Below are 11447 nucleotides of genomic sequence, written 5' to 3'. Positions count from 1 at the left end.
CCATCAAGGACATGGCACACACCAAGCAGTTCTAAAGTGCTAAGTCAGTCTGACACTGTGTTTCCCATGTCAGCTGTTAAACTTACCTAAAGTGTTTCATGCTCTTTGCAGTTAATTGGACTGAAGGACTGAGCCACCTTCTAACCTAAGAAGCATCACTTAAGCTGTGTTTAAAACAGAACTGTCCTGATCTGGGCTAACTGGACAGCACTGGTTTACCATCAGTTGGAAGAACCCGTAGCTCCTGTTGCTTTCCCTGTTTGTTCTCGTTACCAGTTGGGTTGGGAGGGGAATTCTGCAACTACATGAAATTACTCAGCCATAGTTTGATGAAGTTTAGTCTTACTAAGTTACCCTCAAAGTGAACGTGAAGTGCTCTGGTGAGGAGCACCCAGCTATCCTCCTGTTGCAGGCACGTTAGGTTCTGTTGCCTTCAGTTATTTAATGCTGGGATGCGTAGGAGTTAGTCTCTTGGTTCCTGCAGTGCAGTTAAAGCCATTCCCAAGTAACTGAATTTGCCTTCTTTCCCCCTCTGTGGGCTGTGAAGTAACTTAATGGCGTAATTTAACCATGAACTTTGCATCAGCCATTCCAGCTCTGAATGGGAGACCTGTTTAATACACAGCTGAGCCAGCTGCTCCCCTTGAGGCCCGAAGATTCTTCTTTGCAAGCAAGAGGCTAATGCCCAGTGCCCACAGCCTCACCCTTGCCTGGGGAACTTGTACTTCAGTTGACCCATAACCAGGCTTCACACTCTGGTACTGCTGGATTTCAGCCTTCACTCTTCCTCAGTAGTTCTTGACCAGGTAAACTGTTAACCTTCTATGGCTGAGCAGCGAAACCTGTCCCTGATGGGAACCGGGCAAGGACAAGTCCACCTCTGGCATTTCTTATGTCCAGTAGTTCCTCAGTTGCGTGGGCACCCTCAGGGCACTGCAAGGGACTCAGTTAAGTCCCACCGTTGGGGGTTATGCCTCAGCTCTGTCATTCCTGATCAGAACCAATCCTCCCAGCGAGAAGCATCTGCTCAGAATGGAGCAGTTGTAACTGGCACGTTTCAGCAGCAGCTCTTGATGAGAACAGGCAGCTAAGAGAGAGCTTTCCGTTTCCGAGGCTGTACCTCAGGCTGTCGGTAGTAAGCAGAGGTTCTGCATTAACTGTCCCAAGTCAGTTACTCCTACAGGTGTTCATGTACTTACACAGTGAACTTCTAAACTAAATACAGACCCACCACTGCAGCCACCTCAGCTCTATCTCACCATGTCGTTAACCTCCCTTACTGTTAAAGTTTCCCTCTGTCCCTCATGGATTTAAGTTCTTCCAAGTCATCTGCATCCAGCTCCACCAATCCAGAAGTGCTCTGTGTGTGTTTGTAATTAGAAAACTAACACTCTAGACTTGCAGAGAAACATCTTTCTACATCGATGTAGTTCCTATGAAATACATGTGGTATAAACCTAACACAGGCCCATTCCTTCAGGGCAGAACTGTTAAGCATTGGCCCTCCCTGAAGTCTCCTGGCTCTGTCTCGTGTTTTTCTTTATGTGCAGACGAGTGCAGATTTCCTCTGTGAAAACAGCACAGCAAGATTTCTGGAAGACAAAAGGGAGGAAACACAGGGGTGGGTGTTTCGGTGTCCTGGGAAAGGGTGCACAACCCGCCCCTGGAACAGGCAGGGAACAGGGACACACACTCAGATTCTAGTGCAGTTTCATTTACATGTGTTTTCCTGCTTGTCAAGTGACTTGAGAGGAGCCATACTTCAGAATAAACTTGTTACTGGTGATCTACTGTCCTCTGTACACACTGAGCACACCAGAATGCACTTGGGCTGCCAAGGAACCGAGCAGATGTTTCTACTTAGTATTTTGGCAGGGTGGGAGGTTCTTTTATGATTGTTGCCTTGTCCAGGCTAGAAAACTGTCACTCAGCCTAAGCCATGAGACCCCAGCTCTTTAAAGAGTAAATGGATACGGTGGCTTCCCCTGTCACTGCACTGCTTTCCTCAGAAAAAGCAGGATCAGGCTGGTACCGAGCTTGTTCCTGCTAATCCGGTGGGATACAGGGAATCGGCAGGAGATAAACCATCACCCACCTTGGCATGGCCAGCAGCGCGTCTGCTCTTGTTTGAGAGCTCAGCCACGGCTGCGATCACGCCCAGGGCCAGGCCGACGGCCAGGGTGAGGAAGAGCCCCCCCAGTGCCTGGGGCTGCAGAGGGCTCCACCGCTCGCGGCTCCTGTGGAGGCAGCTGCTCTCCCACCACTTGTTGCGCAGGTAGTCGAGGTCCCCAGACTCGCGCAGCTTGAGGACGGCCACGGAGAGCTGCTTCGTCCATGGGGACGCTGGAGTGGGGAGAATGAGAGCTTGAGGAGAGCCCACGACAGCCCAGAGCACGTCTGAGCAAGAAACGCTGGGGTCAGAAGCAGGAGGCTGACGGGACGAGGGGCATGGTTTAAAGCTAAAAGAGGGGAGATTCAAGCTGGATGTGAGGAAGAAACGTTTTACACTGAGGGTGCTAAAACCCTGGCACAGGCTGCCCAGAGAGGTGGTGGCTGCCCCCTCCCTGGAGACATTCCAGGCCAGGCTGGATGTGGTTCTGAGCAACCTGCTCTAGTTGAAGATGTCCCTGCTCATTGCACGGGGCTGGATGAGCTATGAAGGTCCCTTCCAACCCAAACCATTCCATGATTCCAAGTGGAGAGTGGGGCAGGAGCAGGACACAGACTAACCCTGGGTGGTGGCAATGCCAAATCCTCTGGCTCCGATAACTTCAGGGGCCCTGATGAGGTTGCAGTGCCGGGCGGCAGCAAGGTCCTGGGAGATGGATTCCCCGATGAAGGCGTAGTTGGACTCCATCACCCGCTGAACTGCCTCCTGGTAGGTCTTGACTAAAACGTGGTCTCGTCTCTTGTCCATGTACTCATAGATCATCTGATGGATGGGATTCTTGGAGTTCTGCAGCCCAAAAATCCCAGTGTCAACTGAAGTGCAAAATCATCACATAAAATCTGCCCATATGTGCAGTGGCTGCAAAATAACGTGTTCAAGGCACACAGGGACAGCCCCTGCAGGCTGGACTGCTGGCTTGTAAAGGAATGCACTATAAAAGCACAAAAGGTCCTCTACAGGCTTTTCTCCCTGGAGGAAGAGATGAACAAAACAACAGATACCTTGAAGAAGTAGAAGGTAGAAGAGCCCTCCAGCGTCCCGAACTCCAGCTTCCTTTGCTTCACAAGATCCTCAAAGGTCTGGATGGGGAGCTGCTCACTGCCGGAGCTCAGCAGGGCAGTGAAGTTGGCGATGTAGGCAGCCAGCAGCGCGATGGTGAAGAGCCACCAGACAGCAGCAACGACCCGTACAGAGAGAGCCTTGGGCCGAGGGGTGACACCTGCATGACCGGGGCCGAGAAAACACATGGGAGGGATGCACAGAGACACAAAGAGCTTTAGACCATGAGCCTGAGTTCGAGGCTTCCCTCTATGTAAAGGCCAAACTGCAAAACTTGCCCTGCAGCTACTGACTGCAGGAGCCTGAGGAGAGCTGCGATGGCTGCTTTGACCTGACCAACCTGCAGAGCAGAGCTGGAGCAGTGTCAGCGGCCAAAAGCAACAACAAAACACTCCCCTCTACCAAGCACCAGTGCAGTGGTTACCTTCACATTCCCCAGAGCAGTTACAGACACACCAGAGCTGGGTATACAAACCCCATACCCCCACCAGAGTCCCCCTGTTGCTGTTCTCCAGCTCACCTTGCAGGGCAAGGGCTCCTGCTCCAAACCAGAGGCTGTTTAAGAAGCTGAAGTGGTTCTCTTCGTTCTTTGGCTCATTCCATTCACAGGGGCTCAGCCTGTGGGAAAATGACAGGATAAAACAAGACATTCAGGGGGAAAATAGACCCAAACCATCCTGCACTGCGAGTGCAGCAGTGCAGATTAGACTGAAAATGCCTCTTCTGTGCATGGCAGCTCCTCTTTCACCTGAGGAGGACAGGGCGCCAGCAGTAGAGCTTTTGTTCAAGACTGCAGCTGCAGAGAGCATTAGTGCAGCCTAAGAAAGCAGGGGAAGCGGAATCTCTTGGGAAAGAGTGGAGGAGTGGCAGAGAGAATCTTCCATCAGTCAATGCAGGACACAGTGCATAAAAATACAGGAGAGAGACCTGCTCATGGGAACATGGTCATGGTTCAAAGCAAACTCTGATAAGGGTGAGAAAGAACATCTCAAGTACAAGCACCCAGTGCTCTCAGCAACCCTAGGTAGGCCACATCCAGAGATCTCGTGCTCTTCATGCTGTCTTAACCTGACATTACTTAAGCTTTGCTGGCCCTGGTTCTGGACCTCTACAGAAGGTTCCTGAAAGCAAAATGCACCCAGGTGCTTCCTTTAGAACTGAGATCTCTCCATAGCTGAAAAAGGAGCTGACTTGACCAAAACCTGGGAAACAGATTCATTCGTACCTGGCAACAAGGAAGAGGCAGAAGCACGTCAGCACGTAGGCAAACAAGAGGCCGGTCCAGGTCTCCTTGCTGAAAGGAGCCAGGAAGTGGAAGAACGACATCTCCTGAGAGAGGGTTTCTTTGCGGAGCAAGATTCCAATCCCGGTCTGCAGGAATGGGGTGGTGAAGGAGACCACCTCTTCCCTCGCTGACGTGACCGTCAGCGGCGCCACGGCAATGTCTGCTTCCTGCGAGGTGGGGAGGAAACCAACCGGCCCTCAACCTGCCTGAAGATCCTGCACGCAAGCAGAGACCTCCCCAGGCTGAGGCAGATCTGCAGCACCGGCTGCTGCCCTGTGCCACAGACAGCTCTGACAAACAGGACAGCTTTGCACTGATCGCTGCAGGCTGCGGGCTGCAGTCTGGGCCTTCCGGTTCCCTGCTACAGCATCACAGACCGGCTGAGGCTCCGGTGCCCTCAGGGATCACGTGCAAGGCAAGTTTTCCTGACAGCAGTTATCTTTGTTTCACTACTGAGCTGAGGTGTCTGTGCAGTCCCTCAGAGCTCAAAGAAACCCTGGGTGGCCTCTGAGACAAGCCCAGGAGTGTCTCTTTCTAACAGTGAGTCCCTGCTGCGGCCATCACCTCCTTGTTCCTTGGTTTCCATACACATAGGCCAAACCCAACCACAAGTCTTGCTACTCACGAGTTCTATGCCACAGGCAGGATGACCCCGAGCTGCTCAGCCCCTGAGCAGACCCCGGCAGATCCCGGCACTGCTCTGCCCTCCTGGAGCCCACTTTGGAACAGCACAAATAGAAAATTACCCGTCTCAGAACTTCACCGATCATTCCGGTCCAGTTCCCGCCGGGAGCCACAGCTCCGTACTGCCCATCGCCCACCACCTTCACCCTGTAGCGGAACCGGAGCATTGCAGCCAGAGCCTTCAGCAGGTCGATGCAGTACCCCTCCAGCTCCGCGCTCCTCACCATGACGTAGGGATCTTCCTGCATATTGGGGGAAAACACAGAGTTCCAGGCTCCCAGAGCCTGCAGGGACCTTGGAACAGGCTCCCAGCACCTAAAGGGGCTACAGGAAACCTGGAGAGGGGCTTTGGACAAGGGCCTGTAGGGACAGGCCAAGGGGAATGGCTTTAACCTGCCTGAGGGGAGACTGAGATGAGCTCTTAGGCAGAAGCTCTTCCCTGTGAGGGTGCTGAGGCGCTGGCACAAAAAAATCATTTGCAAATATACGGGTGGAAAGAAAAGGCAAAGCAAGACCCCAGCCACGTCCCAGCCACCCCAGAGCCGTGCCGCTGCCTCACCAGGATCGTTGTGACGGTCAGAGTTGGAAGAGCCTCTTCTGGTCCCCTCGAGTCAATGCCCTGCAGATTGAGAAATGGAGCAGGAATGACTGGATTGCCAAGTCCCAGGCAGGGCCCTCAGCTGGGGGGGCCGGTGTCAGGGGGTCTCCAGTGCTAAACCAGCTGTAAATCTGCCCCTGTGAGCTGCAGCAAGCCCACCACTGTGGCTCCCCAACAGGAACTGAGCCATCACAACCATCTCCCTTCACCACCTATTGTGAGGATTCGTTGCCTGAATAAAAGTCACTTTAAATGTTGTCACAAGGCACACAGTGCACACAGGCTCCCAAAGAGATCAGTGCCTGTTGCAGACAAAACAGTCAGTGGCTGGAGGCAGGTTCTGCCCTGGGGCATGGCTGAGTTTTGAATTCTGGACTAAAGGAAAGCAAAACCCCAGCACAGACGCACACAGACTCAGACATGGCCAGCACCAGCCATGGAAATGTATTCAAAATGATAACTTCACGGATTAAAAGCATTGCACGCTGTGACCACATCTATTTCTGGTCTTTTGCACACACACCTTCATTGGCAGCTCTGCTTCAGGGAACTCAAACGTACCTGACTCAGAGCATCGTCATTCCTTGAGGTTCCTGAAAAACACAACATCATCAGCTTCTTGCAGGGCTTTTATTTACAGCTCCTCAAAAGTGACGCTTCACACCCTCATTCATACTGCACTTCAACAGCAGAATGACTGTCCTGGCCTCACCAGCTCATGGCTGCCGCAGTTCAAGTTTGCTCATTCACAGCACAGTGTCAGTGTGAAACAGGAGCAGGAACAGCCACAGCCAGATTCAGACTACAAAAAGGTTCTGACTGTAACTCAGTGATGAGGGCTGTCACTCACGCACTGATTCTGCAGAAGCAGCTGGCTTATTTCCTGATTGTTCTCCCCAGCGAGGTGAAAAGCCAGTTCTGCTGCTTCACTCAACTGAGATTTCCCTCTAACTTCAGCAAACCCCTGGCAATATCCCTAAGGAAAAGCCCTGTAAACAGCCCATCACTATCAAGTTCCAAGACATGAGGGGCTGCACCCACCAGGATACAAACCTTTCTCCACTATGTCTGGCTCTGTTCCCCCCTCAATTTCCAAGCACCCTGACTTTTCATTCCTCTGAAAACTAAAGCCCCCAAAAGGGCCACATCCAAAACCAGGAATCAACAGCAAGAGGGGCCAGGAAGCCTCTCTGGGGTTGCCTGCTCTCTGTGTCTCATTAAGGAATAGAGAGCAAGGGAAGTCCATAAAACTGACAGGGTTTAAGCGTGATGGGAGCCAGGAACAAATCTGTGAACAGCAGAGTGAAGATCAAAAGTCAAACCACTATTGACCTTTTGGGTATTACTTCTCCTTCCCATGCCTTAGTTTCCCATCCGTAAAACCAAGGTAATGATACTCCCCTCTTTGGTAAAAACACCATGTGTTTTTACTGGGATCAGTCTTGCTGCTGGGTTCTACTCTGCTCTGCTGTGTGACTTCCAAGTCCTGTTCAATTATTTGATCCACAGCTTCTCCTTCCTTAATCCTTAGGAGAATCCCCCAATTTCACCCCAGCTGCAAAAGAGCAAAACTACAGTGTCTGAGATGCAGAACTGACCCCACAGCTGTGTCAATGTACGACTCACTAATTGCCCAGTATGCTTCCTCTAGAACACGCACAGCTTTGCTCCTGGGAATCAAACAATTCACAGTGGAAAAGCCAAAAATCCCTCAAGATAACACCAAAAATTAAGAGCGTTTTCACTCTTTCAAGCAAAAGCTGTGAGTTTTTCATTAAATATAACAACATATTCATTCATTATGTATTATTCATCCTTTGGTTTTGCAGTTTCTGGCCTTGTGCTGAACTTTTGAACGTTATGGTGAAACAAAACCTGTTTTTTCCCTCTCCACTACAGTTCTCCATGGGAGCTGGAAATCTTCACAAAGGAGTTCTCTTGTCTCCCTCTAGAAACTCATTAAAGCCACTAAAAGCTTTTTGAGGCTTCTTTTTGAAGACCTGCTAGGGTTTCCTGGAAGAAAACAGCCTGTACTGAGGTCCTCAGCTCCCCCACAGTGGCACTGGATGCAGCTGTTCAAAGCCCCATTGTAAGAACTCCTGAAAGGACCATAAGTAACCAAGTCGCAGCACTTGCTCACAGTTCATGGCAGTGACACTTCAGAAGCCAAGTCCTCACTGTGAGATTCTATGAAAACCGGAAAACAAAGAAGAGGCTCATCCCTCCGCTCTTGTTCCCCGCAGGCTGGTGGCTGCAGGAAACAACTGCAGTGGCAAAAGTCAGCCTCATCCTTACCCCTTCTCCTCTGACATGCCCAGCCTTCCAATGGGAGCTGGCTGCCTGCTCAGCTTTCTGTGGAAAAGCTCGTAGCACTGTTAAGCACTGGCCACCTCACCTCAGTTTTCTACCCCATCCTCTCTCTAGGCTGGGAGCCTTGCCTTTGCATCCTTTGCCAGCATTTGTCTCCCCTCCTGCAGGTTGTGACCAGAAGAAACAGCTTTAACCACAATGATGGTGTTCAAGGACACCTAGACACCCTTTTTCTAGGCTTTTTAACCTGCCCTCATCTCTGTCATCTGATTTACAGCTACAGCAGCAAAGGTACGAAGAACACAATCACAAGCTGCAACAACAAGCTATGCCCTGGTGATATCTTAATGACCAATTCAAAAACAAAATCCTATGCTGATATAACCAGTAAAATAAGCTGCTGAAGAGTAAGAAGATGAGGCAAAATAAGCACTAGCACTTAAAGACTGAACGAATTGACTCTAAAGAACAAGAAACCCAGATTTGGATGCAGGCAGCAGGTTTGGACCATTTTCCTCACCTGTTCGGCTTGATTCTCCCAAGAGCAGCGTGGTTGTAATCACACAGAGAAGGAAGGAAAGACCTTTGTCCATTGTAGCAGAAATATCTTCTGTCTAAAGGAAACTTCCTGCTGGAGCTGAAAGGCAAGCAGTTACAGCTAGGTTTAGAGATCCTCACTGCTGGGTTAAAATCAGTATATCCTGGTTTTCTGCAACTCATTCTGAAGGGTCCCAGATCAAGCAAAGGTCTCCAGGTGAAAACAGAGTCACCTCTGAGCCCAGCCATACAAGTATTAAAGGAAAGAGTCTGCTGAGCAGCTTAGTGCCTCAAAAAGGATGTGACCAACCTGCAGAGTGGATTTATCACAGATGTTGTGCTGTGCCTCTGCTGGTCAGCTCTCCACAAAGGAGAGGTTTGCCACCATGAGCGTGCAGGCTCTGGAGAGGGGCAGACATAGATGTGTGCTCTGACAGGGAACACAAACCCATGGATGTGGGAAAGGAAGGGATACACATCCATGTGCTCCCAGGGGGAAGCAGCTGAAGTGCCCCTGAGAGCCAGGCCCTTGTGCTCTGGGAAATGGAAGATGCTGTCACAGAAATTTTAGAGTATGAAGAGGCACTAATAAAAGAAATCTAGAGACAAGAGAAATTGCTTCTGAAGCCCTCTTTCATCTCAATCTCCTGCTTGTAACTGAACAAGGGAAAAGGGACAGGCAGAGGAGGGCAGAACCAGCATATTTTCAATTAACTTTTTTCAATTCAAACTCTGCAATGAAATTTCTGCAGGGCTTGAAACAGTTGTACATTTGTCAGTGTAAAACAGCAAGAGAACTATGACAAACCACCAAGGCCAGGTTATAGTAAGTCTTCAGCTGCAGCGATATTTTGGATTGTACGTGTTGCCATAGCGTCAACCAAGGTTCAGGACACCGTTATCCCAGAAACAATAAAAACCATATTAAAAAAATGAAAACTTACCTTTTAGGAGACTGTAGACAAAAAAAATCCTACACTACATACAGTGTTAGCTGCTTCTGTTGCTGCTCAGAAACACCGGCTTCAGTTCATCTTACCTCATCATGAACGTTTCCCCAAACCTCCCCTCCTGGAAAACTCCTGGCATTACAGCTCAGGAGTTTCCCTCCCTCAGTTTCTCTACATTTTTCACCTAACAAGGAGTGAATAAAATGAACACAGAAGATTCTTTCTGGGTTTAATTTAAATCCTGTCTTTGATGTGAAAAATACTTCAAATGGGAATGTTTTGATCCTTGCAAAAGCACCAAATGAGGAGACTGACATTTGAGTTATGTATCAGCCTGCTTGTTTCCTAGTAGATTTCACCTGTGAATTACTGCTACTTTCTCCACACAGCTCAGTACAAACTACAAAATGAGCTTTATTTCAAGTAGTCTCCTTCATAGAAAAGCTAATTAGAGCTGGTAATGTATTGCTTGCATCCCCTGAAAAGAGAGTGCTGTAACACACTGCTGCTGCTGCTGTCTGAAAGAACAAATACAGTGTAAATATGTGCAAAAATAAAATCCACAGGCTTTTGGCAAAGGCTGACACACTTCCCTGGCTCTGATTTATACTGGAGTCATTTAGGGACAAACAGAATCCCTTAGAATAAACAGAGAGCAGAGCGGTTTAGTGCCTCCCCGTGTGCAGAGTTCCTTAGGTACTGTTTAGATTAACCACTGCAACATCCAGTCACCATCCACCTGAGGAGATACTACAAAGTTTCCTCATGCTGGCTTTACAGCAAAACAAACTGAAGATTTAAACAGTTGCTTTGCTAGAATCAGCTCTCACTCCTCAGAAGGTTTTCAGTCTGTGAACCAAAGAAGACATCATTACTCCTCAGCCAGTCTTCTGTCTGCAGTGCTGCCAGCAGGCATCATGTATGAACACAGCAGCGGGAAAGGTGAACAGCCATGAGCTAGGAAGGAAACAGCCTGCTGCACACAGGCATTGGTCCTTGCCATCTACAGCAAGAGCAGTGACTGGAGACAGTAGCTCACTTACAGTGATTCCTTTCTCCTCTCCTAGTCCATTTCCTGACGGGGCACTGGAGCAGCAACTCGATGAGCAGGCACCAAGGAACTGCTGGGACGCTGCGCTTGCAGCCAATGCTGTTATAAGGAGAGAAGAGAGGGAGGAGCCAGGCTGAGGGGCTTCTGCAGAGCATGAGGGGGCCACCACACACCCCCGGGCACCTGGGGATGGGAAAGAGGAGACTAAACCCAGCAAGAAGGCAATGGTTGGAAGCAGTCTGGTGCAGCAGCTGAATGCTACATTGAAGCTCAGAAAATCCTATTACTGCCCTGCTGGGTGGTCCTGTGAAAGTCCTCTCTGTTTACAATAGTGTCCTGTCAAGCTGTGCCCATCTCTCCTGTCTTTGGCTAGTGTGAGCTGCTCCAGACTTTCTCCACTCTGTGGCTATCTCAGAAGATCAGCTGGGGATTCATGTATAACACCAAAAAACCCCCCAAACCATTACATACATTTAGGGTTTCCTCACAATGCCTGGACAGCTGAAGGAAGGCCTGAGCTTTCAAGGTAAACCATTACATTCCTCTCTGGATTGTAAAGCTCTGTTTAACACACAGGCACAGGAATTAATGCCCTATCCCCTCCATCCTCCCATTTACTAGTTTCACTTCAGAAGTGAGCTGGAGCACTACACTGCCAAGCGGCCGCCCTGCTGCGCCAGGTCAGTTACAAATACACACATCAAGGCACTGTAACAACAAAGAAGTGCCTTCACAGGAATTCAGCAGAGTAAACTACTACAACTCATCCTGCAGGGGACTTGGAACATGACCACACTTGAGGA

The 11447-nt window shown here is 49.8% G+C and overlaps 1 protein-coding gene across 1 annotated transcript; it reads right to left on the bottom strand.

Moving 5' to 3' along the window:
- Positions 1-1086: 1086 nt before the first annotated feature.
- On the bottom strand, positions 1087-8699 carry LOC308228087 (putative glutamate receptor; the record flags this gene model as incomplete). The annotated part of the gene is made up of 10 exons (XM_080631193.1): positions 1087-1592; positions 2096-2343; positions 2731-2956; positions 3172-3389; positions 3750-3847; positions 4455-4681; positions 5261-5440; positions 5758-5817; positions 6358-6389; positions 8627-8699. 10 exons carry the CDS (start codon positions 8697-8699, stop codon positions 1491-1493), a joined length of 1464 nt encoding a protein of 487 aa, XP_080487319.1. The 3' UTR covers positions 1087-1490.
- Between the last annotated feature and the right edge of the window lie 2748 nt (positions 8700-11447).

Source organism: Psittacula echo (assembly GCF_963264785.1).
Source record: "Psittacula echo genome assembly, chromosome: 17".
Taxonomy (NCBI): domain Eukaryota; kingdom Metazoa; phylum Chordata; class Aves; order Psittaciformes; family Psittacidae; genus Psittacula; species Psittacula echo.
This window is presented reverse-complemented; position numbering and strand designations above follow the sequence as displayed.